The sequence below is a fragment of the Armigeres subalbatus genome, chromosome 2 (genome assembly GCF_024139115.2).
Source record: "Armigeres subalbatus isolate Guangzhou_Male chromosome 2, GZ_Asu_2, whole genome shotgun sequence".
Classification (NCBI taxonomy): domain Eukaryota; kingdom Metazoa; phylum Arthropoda; class Insecta; order Diptera; family Culicidae; genus Armigeres; species Armigeres subalbatus.
Genome location: NC_085140.1, coordinates 236,382,097 through 236,402,889, shown reverse-complemented (window position 1 = coordinate 236,402,889; position 20,793 = coordinate 236,382,097). Strand labels below are relative to the sequence as shown.

The 20,793-nt window shown below is 38.1% G+C and overlaps 3 protein-coding genes across 4 annotated transcripts; 1 reads left to right on the top strand and 2 right to left on the bottom strand.

The window, feature by feature from the left end:
* Positions 1–504: 504 nt before the first annotated feature.
* LOC134211931 (uncharacterized protein K02A2.6-like) lies at positions 505–6,365 on the top strand. 2 transcript variants are annotated; one of them, XM_062689346.1, is made up of 3 exons: positions 505–2,673; positions 5,165–5,510; positions 5,610–6,364. In XM_062689346.1, the coding sequence occupies exons 1-2, from the start codon at positions 1,371–1,373 to the stop codon at positions 5,197–5,199; spliced, it is 1,338 nt and encodes a 445-aa protein (XP_062545330.1). In that variant the 5' UTR covers positions 505–1,370; the 3' UTR covers positions 5,200–5,510; positions 5,610–6,364. The 2 variants fall into 2 exon arrangements, with proteins under 2 accessions (XP_062545330.1, XP_062545329.1); XM_062689345.1 differs by lacking the exon at positions 505–2,673 and having other exon boundaries at positions 3,027–5,510; positions 5,610–6,365.
* A 1,992-nt stretch (positions 6,366–8,357) lies between these two features.
* Positions 8,358–12,492, bottom strand: LOC134215821 (uncharacterized). Its single transcript, XM_062694932.1, has 2 exons — positions 11,276–12,492; positions 8,358–8,582 (listed from the first exon to the last, which is right to left on the bottom strand). The coding sequence occupies exons 1-2, from the start codon at positions 12,455–12,457 to the stop codon at positions 8,358–8,360; spliced, it is 1,407 nt and encodes a 468-aa protein (XP_062550916.1). The 5' UTR covers positions 12,458–12,492.
* A 2,781-nt stretch (positions 12,493–15,273) lies between these two features.
* LOC134211932 (CDK-activating kinase assembly factor MAT1-like) lies at positions 15,274–16,533 on the bottom strand. The gene is made up of 2 exons (XM_062689347.1): positions 15,488–16,533; positions 15,274–15,414 (listed from the first exon to the last, which is right to left on the bottom strand). Exons 1-2 carry the CDS (start codon positions 16,324–16,326, stop codon positions 15,315–15,317), a joined length of 939 nt encoding a protein of 312 aa, XP_062545331.1. The 5' UTR covers positions 16,327–16,533; the 3' UTR covers positions 15,274–15,314.
* Between the last annotated feature and the right edge of the window lie 4,260 nt (positions 16,534–20,793).

The following is a 20,793-nucleotide window of genomic DNA, read 5'->3' as shown; positions in this document are numbered from 1 at the left end:
GCTATGGGAAGTAAATAGATGATTTTTTACAATTTTATAAAAAATAAACACGAGAGTGTCCATTATAGGAATATTTTGGGGGTCCATAATAGGGAAGAAGAACGTCCTGAAACGAAACATGAAAATCAGATGAAGTGTCGACTAAGGGAAGCAATTTCTATTATGGACCCCAGGGGTCTACTATAGGGCGAATTCAGTTAGACTTTAAAATGTTAATTTCAACGTATAACATTTTGTTTTTGGGTGTTTTATGTATGTATCGTGAAGAGGGGATGCAGAGCTTGTTGTTAGATATCAAGCAGAGTTAATATTTTGAAAATTTCTAAGCCGTATGACAGGAAGAGCAAAATTCCGCTACTAGGGGGTCCACTATTGGGCATTTTACCCTATATCCCGCTCACCCCCATGTCACACTTTCTGTACGAAGTATCTGCCCCTGGTGCAGATATCACAGACAAATTCTGGCTATTTTGTTGAATTACACGTTTCACTGATTCCTTCTGAGTGTAGGTCGCTAGTCGTATTCGACCAACCGATATAAACCCACATTTCGAATGAGTGGGCATAATGAACTTTCAAATGAACATTACAGTGTAATCTGTTATAACCACCTCCTATAAAAGAGTAGCCAATAAACAGCTGATGCGTCGTTTACTCAGAACTAACCGAAGACTTAGTTATTTGTTTTCCTCCACTGAAGAAAGTTCCTGATAATTTAAAGTGGCGACGAGGATAAGATCGGAAAGTGATGGTGTAGTAAAAAAAACTTCTGGTGAAAGTGATTAATAGCCCCATTTGTTTGCCATACTGTGTGCATTGAATAGCCATTGGTAAATAGTAACAGCCTGCTGCTGGAATTTGTACTTTTGTTCCTCTGTGCTATTATGGGTGTTGCTATTATTGAGGAGGCCATCGCGTAATAGAACAATAACGGTGAGCAGTTTTTGTCACCATAGTTTTTTTTGTTAAACGCTTATGTCTGGCAGATCGTGTGGTGTGTATTTAATCGCCGTTTTTATGATCTTTGCTTAGGCGCTGTGTTTTAGTTCCCCCGAAGTGAAAGTATCACCAGGTGCAAGAGGGTGTAAGGAACAAAAATTGGTGGTATTTCGGAAAGGCTGAAGGACGTTTTCGTTGCTGTTGCTTTGGTTGGTCGTTGGTTGCTGCTGCTGTGGTTGGACATTTTGTACAGAAGGCTGGAGGATCGAGTTAATTCGAGCCATTTTGTGATTGGACCATCTTAAAGATTGTACACAAAGGTATGTGGTTTTTGTTTGTTTTGTTTGTTTTTACAATTGATTTTTAAATAGAACCGTATAGTCAGATTTTGTTTTTTCTGGGATTCATCCTTTTTTTTGCATTAGATAAAAATGCCTTTAATCGGTTCCATTGAAGCTTATGTCCCGGGCTCCACCAGTTTTGCCCAGTATGTGGAACAAATAGAATGGATTTTTAAAATTAATAAAATTGAAGAAGATGAAAAACTCGCTTATTTTCTGGGTTTATGTGGTCGAGAGACTTACAGTGAACTTAAGCTTTTGCACCCTGGTGTTGATCTTTCAACAAAGACTTATGAGACAATAGTGGACTCTTTGAAGCGCAGATTTGACAAAGTTGATACAGATATGTTCCAACGCTATAAGTTCTACAACATGGTGCAAGGCGAATCAGAAGCTGCTGAGGATTTTATTTTAAAAGTCAAACTTCAAGCGGAAAGTTGCGAATTTGGCGCTTTTAAGGAAACTGCAATTAGGGATAAATTGGTGATGGGAGTTTCTGATAAACAAGTACAACAAAGGCTGCTAGAAGAGGAAGATTTGACTTTGGCGAAGGTAGAAAAAATAATCGTGAATCGTGAATGCGCAGGTGCGCGAACAAGAATGATGAATAGCAATAATCTTACGGTGGTAGCAAAGGTAGATGATAATAGAAGAGAGATCTATTCAGCGCGACATCCCAGAAGTAAGGAACACTGGAATAAAAGCTATCATAGGCGCAATAGAAGTAGAAGTAGAAGCCTTAGTAGAAGTAGCAGTAGATCTTCTCCGACGCCTAGGAAGCCATATTTTTGCAGTTTTTGCAGTAAAAAAGGGCATACTAAAAAGTACTGCTATGAATTGAAAAAGAAAAAGAAGCTTCATGTAAAATTTGTTGATACTCCACAACCTCCAGCTACGAGTAACACTGACTATTTCAAACGTCTCAAACAAGATCTTAACAGAAGTGATTCCGAGTCAGAAGAGGGTTGCATGAAAATCTTCTCAGTTAAGTGGCTAAATGAGCCATGTTTTTTGCACCCGATAGTTGAACGTGCAAGTTTAAAGATGGAAGTCGATTGTGGTTCGGGTGTAAGCGTGATAGATGAGCAGGATTACAGAGACAAGTTCGATTATTTGTCCTTGGAACCATACAACAACAGACTAATAGTAGTAGATGGCGCCAATTTGGAAGTGTTGGGATGTGTGAGAGTTTCTGTAACGGTGAACGGAATGCGTGAGCGAGGTCTAGAGCTGGTGGTCCTGAAGAATATTAAGCGCTCACGTAGGATTGTCCCGCTTTTTGGAAGGAAATGGCTAGATGTGTTTTTCCCGGCATGGCGTAGAACATTTTCAAGCGAGTTGGTTGGTCATGTTTCGGATAGAACAATCGAAACCACGGTGGACGAAGTGAAGCGTAAGTTCAGTCACATTTTTAACAAGAGTTTTATTGATCCTATTGTTGGGTTTAAGGGTGATTTGATGCTGAAGGAGGATAAACCGATTTTCAGAAAAGCCTATGAAGTTCCTTTAGGGCTTAGACAAAAAGTGATTGATCACATAGATGCATTGGAAAAGGATGGAGTTATTACACCAGTAGAAGCAAGTGAATGGGCTTCCCCAGTTGTAGTGGTGGTTAAAAATAATCAAGATATTCGTTTGGTTATAGACTGCAAGGCTTCAATAAACAAGTTAATAGTTCCTAGTACTTACCCTTTGCCAAATGCGCAGGATTTGTTTGCATCCTTGGCTGGTGCTAAGATTTTCGCTCTTTAGATCTTGCAGGAGCTTACACGCAATTGGAATTATCCAAAAGGTCTCAAAAATTCATGGTGATCAATACGCTCAAAGGACTATATACCTATAAAAGGCTACCTCAAGGGGCCTCATCAAGCGCCTCAATTTTTCAGAAGGTGATGGATCAAGTTTTAAAAGGTTTGCCGTTTGTAATTTGTTATTTAGATGATGTTTTAATTGCAGGAGTAGACTTTGAGGATTGCAAAAATAATCTTTTGACAGTTCTAGATCGACTTTCCAAGGCAAATATAAAAGTTAACCTTACTAAATGCAAATTTTTTGTAAATAACTTGCCATATCTAGGGCATATTATTACAGACAAAGGTTTAATGCCTTGTCCAAATAAGGTAGAAACGATCCGTGCAGTGCAACCGCCTCGGAATGTAACGGAGTTGAAAGCATTTCTCGGTCTTTTAAACTTTTATGGAAAATTCATTCCTCATTTGTCTTCTCGGTTGAGTAGTCTTTACAAATTACTAAAAAATAATGTCCGTTTCGCTTGGACAGATGTTTGTCAAAGGACATTTGATGAATGTAAGGCTTACCTCTTGAATGGAAATCTTTTAGAATTCTACGATCCGAAAAAACCTTTGGTGGTAATTTCTGACGCTTCCAGTTACGGTATCGGTGGAGTAATTGCTCACGAAATTGATGGAATAGAGAAGCCAATCTCTTTTACGTCTTTTTCTTTGAATAATGCTCAACAAAAGTATCCGATACTACATTTGGAAGCTTTAGCGGTCGTGAGCACGGTAAAAAAGTTCCATAAATTTTTATACGGACATAAATTTACCATATTTACCGACCATAAGCCCCTTATTGGTATTTTCGGAAAAGAAGGGAGGAATTCAATGTATGTTACTAGACTACAACGATATGTGATGGAGCTCTCAATATATGATTTCGATATAGTGTATCGGCCATCTTCTAAAATGGGAAACGCCGATTTTTGCTCCCGATTCCCTTTACCAGAGGAGGTACCCAAGTCCTTACAGCGAGAATATATAAAAAATTTGAATTTTTCATCTGAATTACCTATAGATTACCAGCATATAGCAAGTGAAACAGCCGAGGATAAATTTCTCCAACAAGTTGCAATGTATATAGAACATGGTTGGCCAGACAAACCAAAAACTGAGTTTAAGGATGTTCACACACACTACCAGGATCTTGAAGTAGTGGAAGGCTGCATTTTGTTTCAAGATAGGGTTATTATTCCCCTTACGCTACAGGGCCCCATACTAAAGATGCTACATAAGAATCAAACAGGAGTTCCGAAAATGAAACAGTTAGCTCGTAGGTGTGTTTACTGGTTTGGACTAAACAAAGATATTGAGAACTTTATTAAATCATGTCGCACATGCAATGAAATGTATATCGCACAAAAGCCGAAGTCGACCAGTTCTTGGATTCCAACAACCCGGCCATTTAGTCGGTTACATGCCGATTTTTTTTATTTCCAACAGAAAGTTTTTTTGCTAGTGGTTGACAGTAATTCCAAATGGTTGGAATTAGAGTTTATGTCAAAAGGAACGGATAGTAAAAAAGTAATAAAGAAGTTTACAGCCATTTTTGCCAGATTTGGGTTGCCGGACGTAGTTGTCACAGATGGAGGCCCCCCATTCAACTCATTCCCATTCATAAAATTTCTTGAGAATCAAGGAATCAAAGTGATGAAGAGTCCTCCATACAATCCTCAGAGTAATGGACAAGCGGAACGGATGGTAAGACTGATAAAGGAGGTGTTCAAAAAATACTTACTTGACCCGCAGATGCAATCATTGGACACAGAGGAAAGAATGTATAACTTCTTATTCAATTATAGAAACATCTGCTTAGAAGATGGACAATAACCTTCGGAGAGAGTATTTACATTCAAACCCAAAACCAATTTGGATCTTATTAACCCTAAACGTTCCTATAGAAAGCATTTAACTCCTAAACAGCATGACGAAGTTAGTTTTGAACGAAATACCGATATTTCTGTACATGACCCTTTAACAAAACTGACCGCAGGGGATCCAGTGTATTATAAGAATCATAACCCCACTGACATTAGACGATGGTTGAGAACTAAGTTTATTAAAAGATTGTCTCCCAATGTTTTCCAGATTTCGCTGGGCGGCCGTCTACTTTCGGCCCATAGACAACAGTTGCGCCTAGTTGAAGAAACCCTCCAACGAAGTACAAATGTTTATTTCGATCGAAATTCTACAGTTGACTCAGCAAGCACCACCAACCAGCAACAAATCGAAACCGATGAGGAGGATTTTTACGGTTTTGCATCAGATTCCTTCATTTTCGATGCGCCCGTCCAGTCCACGCTCTCAATACCTGCGTCTCAAGTGATATCAGACCAAGTGCAACTGAGTATCATAGTCGGCACTTTCTTGTTCGAAGAATCAACCCTAAATACCGTCCACTAATTTATCAGAAACCCTCACCGTGATTAATAAGGTAGTGATACTTGTAGGATTTTTATAGGATAACACACAACTGTTTCTGAGCTCTGTCTGAAATCGAGTCAGCTATTAACGTATATTTTTTCCTTTATAGAGATCGCCAAGCACATATACATCCGTATTGCAGGGCTGGTAGCGATAAATGCCGTTCATAATAGTGACTTAGTGACCAACAATGACGAAAAAAGTGACCAAATAGTGACTTTCAGAAGCAGAAAAGGTGACCAAACAGTGACTTTTGTATGAAGTACTAACCAGGTAGTGAGCTGAGTGGCATTCGTATTGTTAATGTGTAACTCGTAGTAGATCGGAAACTAGGGATATCAAGTTTTTTCAAATCCTCATTAGAATGCTATCAGAAATCAAGAGAAGACAAAAATTACAATATCATGAGGATTACTACTGCTGGTCGTGTGCATCTTCATCTTAACTAGGGAGAGGATGGATCTTAGCAGGGGACAACCGACTTGGCGACACCATCATAAATACCACAGAGTTGGATATTGAGGAAGGTATTCGTTGGGACATCCAGAGGCTAGCAATATGACCATGGTAAACTTTATTCCGTAACACATAGGAGCAGGTAACGAGTTACAAGTTGTTACACTGAACTATGCTTATAATTTCAACAACGATTTTGGAGCAAGCTCTACAGCATTGTGGTCATAAAGTTGAACATGAGCTCGTGAAACTTATGCTTATGAAACAAAGCTTATGAATCTTTATAAGGAAAAATTGATAAAAAAAACCTAAAGAATCCAAAATTATGATGACATTTTTAAAATACGATTTTTAATAATTAAAAATAACATTTTTAATTGAAACAAATTTAAATACATATAGAGTCCATTTGCCATTTGTTTTTTCGAGACCCTGATCTCGGTTTCAAGTTTCGTGAAATGTGATCCAAAATCTTGAATTTGATGCAGAAATTGCTTCGGAAAACTCTGATTTTTTTTCAGAAATTTCAGCGGAAGTTGTTTTTCTGCCTTGTGGAAAACCTTGTGAAAATTTCTAGAATTTTTTTCAGAAATTGTGCAGAAAATACTTCAATCCTTGTGAAATCTTTCTCCAGGAGTTCAAACGGAAATTCCAATTCCTGGCGAATGTCAGCACAAAAACTTCCGGAAATTCTTTCATACCATAAATTCAAGGCAGAATATTTTGTAGGCATTCCTGCTGTCTTTCAGGAATTTCCGCGGAAACTGCACGTCAATTACTATAAAAACTTCTCCGCGAATCCCTGAAAAAATATTGAATTCCTGTAGATATTGTTTGGTGAATTCCTAAGAAAAACCTTCCGAAAATTATTTCCCAAATTCAAGGCGGAATTTTTACGGAATTTTACATAAAGATTTATGCGGTCATCGCTACAGAAATTACAGTGAAAGTTCCTCTAAGAGAAACAAAGTTAGGAAGCTTTTTATAACGAAGGTGGATTTTTCTCTAGATACAGGCAACTTACCCAACTTAGGAAGTAGTGCGCTGGATTCGCCTAAAGATGCGCTAAACAACGCATCAATTAGTTTGACAGATAAAACTTCGGAAGAAAGTTCGGTTCGGAAGTCCCGATGTCCGAATTCTAATGTGGTGCTACGCCGACAATATCATGCTGTGTGGTTCGTCGTAGAGGGGTTAATCAATCAGAAACTAAGAAATATCTCGGAATTATGTTAAAATTTACGTGACAAAAAATGGATATTCAGAAACGATGAAAAATGACAACAAGTGAAGTTCTTACCCTTAAAATGCTTGTTAAACGAGTGCTCAAGAGTATAATGCATTCAATAATGGCTTGGAAATATCCAAAAAATTGGGTAAGCATAGACTTCAAATGTGGAGTCCCTTCTCAACGACATTTTGCTATCGAAAACAAAACCCTACGCTCCTTATTTATTAAATTTCCACCCAAAACTAAATCCGTTATGTAAATCCGCATCATATCCGCGAGAATAGCAAAAACCGCGAAAATCGCGAAATCCTCGTAGTCGTAACAATCCTGCGCTTTATATATGGAGTTGCCTAAACGTATGCCCAAGCTTTGCTGAGTGGTCTGTCTGTGTGTCTCTTGATCCCGAAGTCCATGATTCGAACCCACTCTGCCTTTCATAAGACGGTCTTGGAGCAATTTTTCAAACTTTATATATTTTGCCAACAGATTTACATTTGATTTGGTTAATGATAATGGTAGATACAAATGATTTTTATTTTGAACTTTTTTTTTAACAAACGGTGGTGCGAAAATAGTGACTTTAGTGACCATTTTCCGAAAAATAGTGACTTTAGTGACTTTTGGATGCAAATAGTGACTTTTTAGTGACTAGGCTCAAAATAGTGACCAAGTCACTAAAAAGTGACTTGCTACCAGCCCTGGTATTGGAACTTCCGATCGGAATGAATTATAATATATTCATGAGTTCACAGTATAGCTACATTTACTTTCTAAAGTGAAATTCCGCTAATGCGGATACAACAGCTCTTCCTTCTATAATTGAGTTCGAAATGAACTTTGTTAATTTTACTAATGTTTTCAACAAGCTCATATTTAAAAATTCAGAATTCAGAATTACTGATATGGTACAATTCGTTTGATATCTACATATAGTCTAACTCAGATATTGTAGATTACATAATTCATCGCTACCATTTATCATACACATAATCACTGTTTCTATTCATCATTTTAACTCGCTTCGACCTACGTAGATCGTCATTTACAGGCTCCTTTATCCGTGTATCTCGCTTACGCTTCCTTCTCATTCGAACGGCCTTCTCAGGGAGTTCCCTGCCTCCATCCCCGGATCGCGACTCGTTACCATCCTGATTGATTCGAATGGGAATATCAGCGATTAGCCTGCCCCATCGCTCGAGTGTAATTCGTCCTGTCCTCTATCAACCCGAACAAGTACCACCGGAAGTCCATTATTGTCCAGGCGCGATTCACCCTGGGTGACTTTCCAACTTCCTTCATCGAAATGGAGATCTTGGGCCGAAGCGAATATGATGAGCTTTTACTGACTCTTAGCTGGTTGCGATGAGCCATGACCGGGACGTTTCCAATGGTAATCTGAAAAGTATTCAACGAATATTTTTTTAAAAACGTCGCCTTTATCCATCGTTTAGGTATGTTAGGGTAGTGGTTTTTATACCACACCTCATCTCCCTCAGTGAGTTCGTCTAAGGCGTCAGTTGACCTGTATTTAGTCACATTATACCTTGACTTATCTTCATCAATCTCAGGAGGTGCTCCAAGAAACTCTTTATAGCTTTTTTTGGGGTTAATTAGATCGATTAGGGTTTTCGGGGTGTACGAAAATATTTTTTCCGATGGGAACTTCCCCTCTTGTGATGCAGTATTGCGGTAATTGAATAAAAATAAACTTATTTGGTCCTCCAACCTTAACTCCATCATCTCAGGGTCTAATAAAAACTTCTTAAGCACTTCTTTTACTGTTTTCACCAATCTTTCCGCTTGGCCATTGCTAGACGGATGATATGGTGGACTTTTCAAAACAATAATCCCTTGTTTTTCTAAGAAATGTTTAAAATGATGCGAATTAAATGGAGGACCTCCATCTGACACCAAAACATCGGGCAGACCAAACCTGGAGAACATTTCCACCAATTTTAATAGCACCTGATTGCATTCTGTTCCTTTTTTCATCCATTCTACCTCGAGCCATTTTGAATAACTGTCCACGATCAGAAGAAAAGTTTGATGGTTGAAATAGAAAAAGTCTATATGGATACGGCTGAACGGTCTCGTAGTAGGAATCCATTTGGATTCTACCTTTGGTTTCGGTAATATTGCCAAGGAGCTACATATATCACAACCAGCTACAAACCGTTCAATATCCGAATTTATCCCAAACCAGTATACGTATCGCCTTGCCTGCTGTTTCATCTTGACTATCCCTGAATGGTTGCCGTGCAATAGAGTTAAAATTTGTATATGCATATTTTGCGGGATTACTACTCTTTCTTTGTATAATAAACACCCTTGTGTTACTTCTAGCTCATGTTGATTTGAACAAACATCTATAAACCGCTTATCTATTCGTTTAGGCCAACCATTCGCCAAAAAGCCGATGATCGATTGAAGAAATTCGTCACTCAATGTTTTACGCGCTATGGCCGTGAAGTTTAATGGAAATTCATCGCTAAAATTTATGCTACTTACGCAACCCATATCATATTCTTTTGGTACTTCATATTTTAATGGAAACCGGGAACAAAAATCGGCATTACCCATTTTGGCCGATGGTCTGTATTGGATATCAAAGTCGTAAATAGATAGCTCCAGGACAAACCGCTGAATTCTTGTAACAAAAATCGAGTTTTTGCCCGCTTTCCCAAAGATACCCACCAATGGTTTGTGATCTGTATACACCAAGAATTTTTACCATATAGGTATTTGTGAAATTTCTTCACCGTACATACCAATGCCAAAGCTTCCAGATGTAGTATAGGGTAGGCTTTCTGGGCATCGTTTAGAGAAAATGAGGTAAACGAAATTGGCTTTTCAGCCCCATCAATCATATGCGCAATCACCCCTCCTAATCCATACCCTGAAGCATCCGATACCACCACTATATCTTTATTAGGATCATAAAATTCCAACAAGTCAGCCTTCAAAAGCGCCTTTTTACTATTTTCAAATGCATCGTTACAGTTTTTATCCCAGATGAATTTAACACCCTTTCTTAAAAGGTTATATAAATAATATAAATTTGATGATAAATGCGGAATAAATTTATTATAATAGTTCACCAAGCCTAAGAAAGATTTTAGTTCTGTAACATTCTCTGGTATTTTTGCCTTTTGTATTGTTTCAATTTTGTCTAAACATGGCCTTAAACCACCTTCACCGATAACATGACCCAAAAAATTTAACTCTTCCACAAAAAATTTACATTTTTCCCAGTTTACTTTAATGTTTGCTTCCTCCAGGCGCTTCAATACCAAATCGAGTTTTTTATGACATTCCTCCAAGTCTTTACCGGCAATCAATACGTCATCCAAGTAGACATAGACATACTCAATATCCTTCAGAACTTGTTCCATAACTTGTTGGAAAATGGATGCGCTAGATGAGGCCCCTTGGGGTAATCTATGGTACACATACAGTCCTTTGATTGTATTAATAACCATGAACTTCTTAGACTTTTTAGACAATTCCAGTTGAGTATATGCTCCCTCCAAATCCAGGGCACAAAAGATTTTCCTACCGGCCAAGCCCGCGAACACATCCTGCGCTGTAGGCAGTGGGTACGTATTTGGTATAATTTGCTTGTTGATCGACACCTTGCAGTCGATCACCAGTCTAATATCATTATTTTTCTTCATCACTACCACCACCGGGGAAGCCCATTCACTTGTTTTCACCGGGGTAATTACTTTTTGTTCTTCTAATTTTACTAAATAAGATGAAACCTTGTCTCGCAATCTATAGGGTACATCATAAGCCCTTCTGAAAATTGGTGAATCCTGTTTTAAAACTAAATCCGCTTCATAGCCAATAATGGGTGAAGAAAAATCTTTTTTAAAAACATTACCATACTTATGCTTAATATCACAAATTAGTTTAGCATTATCATGCTCCGTCACTTTATTTATCACAGATAATTTTGAAAAATATTCCCTCCAAGTTGGGAAAAAAAAATCCAACCAAGTGCGACCAAGCAGAGGAATAAAATTGTTGTCGCAACGCAATACTAATAGCTTGAGGTTAGCTTCCCTTCCTTGGTAATTAGCACTTACTAAAACTTCACCCTCGATTTTCAGTTTAGCACCATTTACTACAATTAATTGTTTCGTGCACTTTTGCAAAGGTTTGTCAAACTGATTCAAATACTGTTCTCTGTTTATTACCGATACTGCAGACCCACAATCTACTTCCATTGTAACTAAATGCCCTTCGATGGCTAAATCAATCAAGAATGGCTCACTTATTCTGTTTATTGACGTCACTAACATGCACGAAAATTCACCTGACTCGTTGTTGTCGTCTTCATCGTCGCTTCCTAGATCGTTGGTCGTCATTCGGTTCATTAGCTCATTCAAATTTGTGTCGGTGCTGGGTCCTGGTTGTGGAGATTGCACCAGGTTGACTGCATTGCGTCTGAGGTTTATGTATCTAAAACATTTTCGCTTGATATGCCCCTTGGCACCACAGAAATCACAAGTGTAACCAGAATAATCAGGACGCCTTCTTTTCCAATCTGCTGACCTGAAGCCTTCGCCTAAATTTCTATCATTTGCCCCCCTTTTTTCGTTAGAAAATCCATTATTATGTGGCCTAACCCCCAGCCTATGTTTTACGGGTCCTCTGACAGAGGCAATCTGACCATTAATCTGGTTTGCAACAGCATAAGTGTTTAATAGTTTATTGAAGGATTGCCCTATAGTACCCGAAACACCCAAAGTTCTGGCATTTGCCCCAGCCATTTCCCATGTTGTAATGATTTTTTCTGCCGCTGGCAGAGTCAAGTTTTCCTCGTTTAATAGTCGCTGCTGTAAGGCAGCTTCCCTTATGCCAGCCACTATTCGGTCCCTGATTGCCAGCTCTTTAAAGTTTCCGAAGGAACAAAACTCCGCTTGCAGCTTAACCGATAAAACAAAATCCTCTACCGATTCATCCGGTTGCTGCACTCGGTTATTAAATTTAAATCTTTGTATTAAATCTGATTCAGTTTTGTCAAGTCTGGATTTGAGTCTGGCAATCATGTCTGCATATGGCACTTCATTGATATTAGTGTTCGGATACAAAAGTTTCACTTCTTTATACACTACGGGTCCCCCCAAAGTGATAAAATGCGGTCTACGCAGATTATCCTGGATATCGTTTGCTTCGAAAAAGAATTCCAATCTCTCTACCCATTCGGCAAATGAAATCCCCCTGCGATATGGCTCGATAGTAGTAGCCATTGCCATTTGGGCCATTTTTTTTGTTGGAACAATGGGGGTGAAAGGTTCAATAGAAGCAAACGTGAGACTCACCGATACTGCTGTTCAAACTGCACCTAGCTGGCGCTTGACCTTTGCCAACTGTAACGAATCCGTTCTGCAATTTCGCACCCCGAATATGCCGTCGTCGTCGAAGTTGTCTCGTCCAATTTGTGCCGCACCTATTGTATGGCTCGCTGACAGAGTGTTTAGGTACTAAACTGGGTAGGCACCCAGTTAATGTGGTGATAATTGGCACTGCGATGATAACCTTTCAAATAGAAAAGAATCACTTTTAGCGAATCACGTGTACTTAACCAATAAAGGAGCAATTAAAAATGTCTTCAGCCACTGGTCGTATTACAATAGACTATTCATACAGCACCGGTAGATCACTTTATAATGTATTCTCGACCTCAACAAAGAGTAATTTGGCGTCCTAATATGGCTCCTTGGTGGATTAAAAATCACGCGTTTTATTGATTACAATTTCGTCGACTGATTGCTACTTTTCTGGCTTTTACCACACTGTAGCCTGTATTGTGCTTTTCGGTTGAAACGGTTGAAACTTCGTTGAAAAATCTGCACACGTGTTAATCACCACTTTGTCTAAACCCAAGTATCTAAAGCACGCGCTATGATTAACGTATTTGTCTCGTCGCCACTTTCTTGTTCGAAGAATCAACCCTAAATACCGTCCACTAATTTATCAGAAACCCTCACCGTGATTAATAAGGTAGTGATACTTGTAGGATTTTTATAGGATAACACACAACTGTTTCTGAGCTCTGTCTGAAATCGAGTCAGCTATTAACGTATATTTTTTCCTTTATAGAGATCGCCAAGCACATATACATCCGTATTGGAACTTCCGATCGGAATGAATTATAATATATTCATGAGTTCACAGTATAGCTACATTTACTTTCTAAAGTGAAATTCCGCTAATGCGGATACAACAGGCACAAAAATCAAGATTTCAAATCATCTGTAAGACTTGGAAAGCGAAGAAAACCGCTGACACCAGATGTTAAGCGTTCGAAGAGAATTAGATTAGGGAATAAGAAAAATGACTTCATTTATTACTAATTATTCAGCAACCAAATCAGTTTAGGAATAATGTATGAATTCAATCTGAATAATTTAAGGGGGGAGAATTGTAGGTCGCTAGTCGTATTCGACCAACCGATATAAACCCACATTTCGAATGAGTGGGCATAATGAACTTTCAAATGAACATTACAATGTAATCTGTTATAACCACCTCCTATAAAAGAGTAGCCAATAAACAGCTGATGCGTCGTTTACTCAGAACCTCTCAGAACTAACCGAAGACTTAGTTATTTGTTTTCCTCCACTGAAGAAAGTTCCTGATAATTTAAACTGAGAAGCCTGATTATCATGCTAAACAAGGATGTTATCGATCGTTAAGTAATTTGCGTTCGATCATTTAGTATTTTGTCAATAACTTATTCCAGAAGCTGATTTTCAAAATGTGTTGTATGGTGGACTTCTAGTGCGAAGGTTTTTCTACAACTCTGCCTGATGGTTTGTTGTTAGAATTCAACTAATAACGGAGTTATAGCGCTAGTAGCAGTAACTTAAACTAAATTATTGAAATTTCGTTATCATTTAGTCTAAGTTACTGAAAATATTGCTGTAACTACGTTACTAGTGGATCGAATGCAAATTACTAAATGATCGATAACATCCTTGATGCTAAAGACTGGCAACCTCGATTAAAATCGACTTCCAACTATTGGAACGACCATTCAATATGCATTGTCTATGGAGTTAAAGCTCTTGAATATTTCATCAATTTTGTTAAGAAAATTATTTTGAGCTTTTTAGTGGAATGTTTTCACTTGTCATAAAACGAGTTTGTACAATCCCATTTAATTCCACCACTTTGTCGGGCAAGAACGAGTCACTGAAGACGACCTTACTGTTGAGGTCGAAATACGTATTTGTCAAGGTACAATTAAGTGGTGAATTAAATGGGATTGTACAAACTTGTCTTATGACAAGTGGTATTTCATCCAGTCATATGGTCTCCCCCTCGCCAGCGCCCAATGACGGAGTGCCACAATCAGAATAATAATGCTGTCCAATGAGCAGCTCGAAGTAGCTCGAAGTTGTTCCTGTCACGCTCAGGCCCGTTTGTTGACAAAAAAGAACGAGCAGGACGGGAACAACTTCGAGCTACTTCGAGCTGCTCATTGGACAGCACTAATGTTAAATTCAACCTCGCCATATCAACTGTCAGTCATACAAACCTCAAACGACCTGTGCACGATAAGCCCCTATTTAAACCAGCCCAAACCATCAAACGACAAAAACGGCAAAAATAGCAGTTTTTATAAATTTTTCGGTTCAAACAAGTGACTGATTTCAAAAAGTGATGTTTCACTTGCATTCCATCAACATATCGGGCTGCTCATGTGCGATGAAGTGAGTAAAAACTTAATTTTTCCAATGCCCTTTGAGCAGAAGTGAAGTGCAGTGATAACCCCACCAAATCGCGAACGGCTATTAAATTGGCACAAGATTGCTGATTTATGATATAATTCGAGCCGAAATACATAGGATTCTTCGGAGAAACATGTTCATTATCACGGGAAGTGAATACATATGCTGTGAACAGGTTAGTAATTCGAATATTGAACTTTTGTTCGAAGCTGTTCGATGCATTCGAATGTTTGTGGGAGAGGAGTGCGGTAGGTGTGGGGTTGACCCGTGGATGGTCAGGTGCCATATTGACGGCCATCGTGGTACTCTTCCAACTATGTCCTTAAACTAACAAAAAAAGATGATAGGAAGAAATAATTCAAATATATATTAAATAAATTTAATATTAGCACCCGTGATACAACCCAACGAGCGCATCCTGGATTGCTCGAAGGCACGATATATTAGTTTTGAATCCGCCTGCTCGCTCAGCGAGAGTCTCACACCTGGAATGTAAAGAAATGAAAATACACTCACAGAAAGGCTGGTATGGTATCCTTCGGTTGGTGGTATCCTTACCGTATATGCTTAATGTAGCCGTTGCTATCGATATCAGCAAGGGCAGGTTGCGCCGGTCCCTCTTTTGGATAGATCTGCGTCTCATACACATAGGATGGACCTTCTTCGATTTTGGGTACCGGCAGGAAGCCGTGTTGCGACTGGAACTTGATCCCCGTTGAGAAGTGGGTCTGTTTCGGCGCCGGAGGGGCCAATGGTTTCGGAAGCGGAATCACCTGCTGTTCCGCCCGTTGCGCAAACTTGTCCACAATTGCGCTGGCATCTTCGTAGCTTTCCATCAACGAATCAATGAGATCTTCCTTGTTCTTTGCCTTTTGTTTGCGGTTTTCTGCTTCGATCATGGCCAATTCTTTCTTCCGCTGGTCGGTTTGCTCTTTTTCAATTTCGATCAACTGTTCTAGCTCCAGCTCTTCTTTACTGAGTTTGGTCTTATTTTTCAGGATTGTGTCCCTGTTTTCCTTCTTGTACTGCTCGATGCGTTTGTTCGTGTTGATGATATCGATGTTATTGCACAGGTTGAACACCAACTCTTCGATCATCTCTAAGTAATCGTTGTACTCGGCCAGCGAAGCAAAGTCGTCCTCTTTTTTGTTGAAATCCTTTAAAATCCGCTTCCGGATTTGAACCTCCTTATCGACGTTTGAATCCTCGAACAACTGTACACGAAAGTTACTTCGCCGTAAAGCTACATTACATTCTGGACAGGAACCAGATCCTTTGAGGAACAGCAGTTCTACACAACTTTCACACAAAGTGTGGCCGCAAACGTTGACCATAAGCTTCAATGAAGGATTCCGGTATTTTGTGGTTTTGCAGCGCGGACATCCTTGATCATCCATCGTCCCGTTGATTGAAAATTTTAAGAGTCAAGACTTCACTATATAAGTTAAAACTTAATTCACCAATAATTATTCTCGGATAATTCCAAACAAACAAATTTGAAGTGATGTGACAAAAGCCTGGCACTTTATAAAATAAAAAGCAACAAAAGTTATTTATGTTTAGCGTTGCGTTGCGGTGCCGAGAAAGTTTGTTCATATATAGGCCTTTGTGTGACACTGCCGAAGACTGAACTTAAAAGGCCTATAGGCCTTTTCATGTGGCACTGCACGGTTAGATGAATTTACCCATTAATGGGTACTCTGCACGGTTAAATATAGTACCTAATATTAGGTTCTTTTCACTCAAATCGGAGGTTTAGTGTGGAAACCCAAAATTCGGTAATTTTTTTTTTAAATTAAGTAAAATTTACTTAATATTAAGTAAAATATGCTTCATTTTGAATAGAAACTAACCAAAAGTTAGGTCAATTTTTTCAAACTTTTGTAAACATGAGATTACTTGAGTCAAAAGATGTTTTAGTTACAAGATAAAGTTTGTCGCTGTCGTCGCTGTCCGGAAATCCATACGATTTGACAGCTTGATACCCAACATGTTCCGGACAGCAGAACAAAGGGAACCGAAGCGACCATCTTTATCTAGTAACTAAAATATCTTTTCTTGAGTCCCGCACATTTCCCATGGGAAAACTGTCAAACGCAACGCAAATGTATCCTATCACCCAAAAAAATCTGCACATTCTTTCCACCTGAAAACATACGTAGATTTTTTCCACCTGAAATTCACGTAACTTTTACCTGATTTTCCGGTAGAATTTTCATTCTAAGTTATAATCAGGTAAGTATGACCTGATTTTTTAATAGAATTCACCGAACACGTAAGTTTCACCTAAATTTTCTGAAACATTTGCAGCTACGTGTGCACGTAAAATGTATCTGAAAATTCAGGTGGAAATAACGTTTAGATTATTTGGAGTGATGTGCAGGGCTCTTTTACGTTAGGTTCCCACACTTCTCGCGCAACATATGATTGCGGCTTATAAGCCAAAAACCATGATTTTTTATTTTCTGGCATAAACGATTGCTTTGTAAATGATTCTTCATGCTATCCAGCTTTCCACGCTCGGTAATGGCGGCTTGTCGGTGTGAAAAAATCATTCGGTCACTGTAGCATTTGACACTAGCTGGAGGAAAGCTCATTGGCGTTCCTGGGAGAGGGGAAGGGAAAAAGGCCTTTTCGCCGGTGAGTTTTCCTCCAGCTAGTGTCAAATGCTACAGTGACCGATTGATTTTTTCACACCGGCAAGCCGCCATTACCGAGCGTGGAAGGCTGGATAGCAAACTCATGCTATGCTATAGCAAAACTCCGCTTTTTATATCTGTTGAGAAACACATTAAATGTGTTTTTGCAATCAAAAGCTTTCATATTGGTCTATTGATTGCAATATTCAAATTAAATCACGAAAAATGTTACTTAGGTCCTTTTGAAAAATTAAGCGAGATTTATTATTATTTTAAGTGAACGTCTCATGAATCATTTGCACCATAGTGGTTTTTAAGTCCTTTGTTTGGCGCCCTTAACTATTTACCATGCGGAGTGTTGCTTTGGTTTTAAGGCCGTTCACTTTATAAGGCCAGTATCGACTTAAAAGTAGAGAGGTTACGGAATTTTGTTCAATATTACCAAGAGGAATTTTGACAACTGATCTGCATGGAGCAAATTGTCACTTTTCTTACGGAATAATCGAGCAGAATATTTTTCCGAAAGTAAAGTGACAGTTCCCATTACTTTGCATGGGAACCTTACAAATGCCAATTTTGTGGTTTGTTCTTTTCATGTGGATACTGTTGTAAGAACTTTGTTTCGATTCTTTACTTTTCCGATTCAGTGAACGGAATTTAACATGTGATCGAGATAGAAAAGAAATTTCTTTTGAACACGATACCAACCTATATTGTTTATTTAGAAAATCTAGCTTCACGTTCTTTAAAATGTATACCCGAATAAAAAAGTCCAAAAGAATTACAAAAGAAATTATTGTAACAATACGATAAATTAAATTGTAATTACAATAAACTCTATTGTTACTCACAATTGAATAACAATTAAGACTATGGTTTTCCACCATAAATCCTATTGTAAATGGCAGTTTTACAATAGAAAATAGGGGTTGTTAGTTACCCTAACAATAAACCGTTTTTTCTCGAATATTTTTTTTTTTACAGTGCAATTTATTGTAATTCTATTGTCAACATTTTATTGTACATTTATTGGGACAACAATAAGGCAATTGGTACAATAGAAGAACAATAGAATTTAATGTTCATCAATAAAATGTATTGTAATTTTATGATATTTTAATGTGATTCCACCGACAAACTGACGTGCATACCCATACAAGTGCACTGGTTTTTTTTTTAACCGCAGTAATCCTTTTCCAACCAGTAACTCCATCTGCATAATGATTTATAGATCGTCTGTTCAATGTATATGTGTGTGCAAGAAAACACATAATAGTTAACAAACTTCACTCATTTCTGAGTAAGATATCACTTACTGACTTTTATGCTACGTTTAGACAAGGCAAGTGAATTGAGCAAGTCGCTTGAATCGAACGCGAATTGAACGTGTAAACACCTTAATTCAATTCACTTGAACAAAAAGAAAGTTGAACATGTTCAACTTTTGGCAAGTCAATTGAATTCAACTGAGTTGTTCAATTCACTTGCCCTGTCAAAACGTAGCATTACAATCCCATTGGAGTTCACTACGAGCACCTAAATACTTCAATAGATTCGATGTCTCACACATTAAATAGTACCCGACCAACCATTTCTTCAATTTTCTTTAAAATTCTTCATTTAGATCTTTAAAGGTTTTCATATCAACCGTCGATAGCGATCGATGCCATTCCACGAAGAATTTTAAATTAGTCAAAAGTCAAAACACGGAAAATTGTTATCGATCTTTTCCAAAATATCGATATCAGTTGATACCGCCAAAAAGACATATTTTTTCACACTTCTACTTTATCGACCTGTCAAAATTATCAACAAAAACAAAAAAATGGTTCTTCAGAGGTTCACTTTTACATTTTTTCTATTAATTTGCTTAATCGGGAATCGAACCTGAAGTGATGATGTTATAAAGAGAACCCAGAGAACTTAACCATTAGCCCACAATGAAGTGATGACTGTAAGTAGCTAAATTGCATTAACATTCTAAGCCTTGAAATTTTCATTCGAATATCACGTGCATATAGAGAAATTATTTTCCACTTTACACCATTTTCATATTCATCTTATTTACTTAAATGCAAACATATAAAACGTCAACTGCGGTTAATTTTCATAATGGATCTATATTATGGCTTTTATAATTGAAACACGAATGTCGTTCCAGTCAACATTCGTTCAAATCATTTTTCAGAAAATTTCTTAATCTTCATTTCTGGGATATAAACAAACCGCAAAATGTCCATCGATGTTTTGGTATGAAACGATATGCATCGTTGAACTAAAAAGTGGTGAAGGTGCAGCGATGTTTAACAGTAAAATTCGTTGTCATAATGTATCATAACGTTGAGATCGTACTTCATCAGAAATCTGATAACATTTCATGAATATTCATATCGTTATTGCAATTTATTTAGTGGTAAAGATGTAGCGATGTTCATATTCGAAATACTTTGTCAAAGTTTATCATTGCGTTGATATCATACTTTACATGAACTGTGATAACGATTCATTAAGATTTATATCATTTTTGTGAATAATTTAGTGTAAAGAAATACAGATAAAATCATTCAATTTTAGTTAAATAACTTTGAAGGAGTTTGACGAATGGTTGGCCGGGTATTATCTGAAAAGCAGAGTGTATGTAACTAAAGAGCCCCGCACATAGGATACGTTTGCGTTGCGTTTGACACATTTCCCATGGGAAAACTGTCAAACGCAACGCAAACGTATGCTATGTGCGGGGCTCTTAAGAGTGGCGACATGTGCCGCATTTGACAGGTCTCCTGCTCGTTTGGAACACGATATTGCATGGGAATGACATGACTTTTGTTCCAATTCTTTTAGTGTCGCCACTCTTAATTACATACACGCTGCTGAAAAGTATATGAGTAATTTAATGTTAACTTCCAGAAATCTGAGACAATTTAATATGTTTCAGTTATTTTCATAAGCCATTGAGTGAAATATTTTGAGAGTGTACGTTATGTTTACACCAATATTGCAACTGTTGAATTTTCCTGCAGATTGCACCTTCTTCTTCTTGGCCTAACCACCTTTTCGCAAAACGTCAAAATCAATTTGACGTGATTTGACATTAGCGATCACTCGATATCCAGCTTTCCACGCTCGGTAATGGCGGCTTGTCGATGTGCAAAAATCAATCGGTCACTGTACTCACTGGCTCACTGGCGTTCCTGGGTGAGGGGATGGGGAAAAAGGCCTTTTCGC

Coding starts and splice junctions, on each gene's coding strand:
- LOC134211931 (XM_062689345.1), top strand. CDS start 3,086: ATGGTGATCAATACGCTCAAAGGACTATATACCTATAAAAGGCTACCT.
- LOC134215821 (XM_062694932.1), bottom strand. CDS start 12,457: ATGGCCCAAATGGCAATGGCTACTACTATCGAGCCATATCGCAGGGGG. Junction 8,583..11,275: donor AAATCGAGGGTGAAGTTTTA/GTAAGTGCTAAT, acceptor AATACTTTTCAG/ATTACCATTGGAAACGTCCC.
- LOC134211932 (XM_062689347.1), bottom strand. CDS start 16,326: ATGGATGATCAAGGATGTCCGCGCTGCAAAACCACAAAATACCGGAAT. Junction 15,415..15,487: donor GGCTACATTAAGCATATACG/GTAAGGATACCA, acceptor TTTACATTCCAG/GTGTGAGACTCTCGCTGAGC.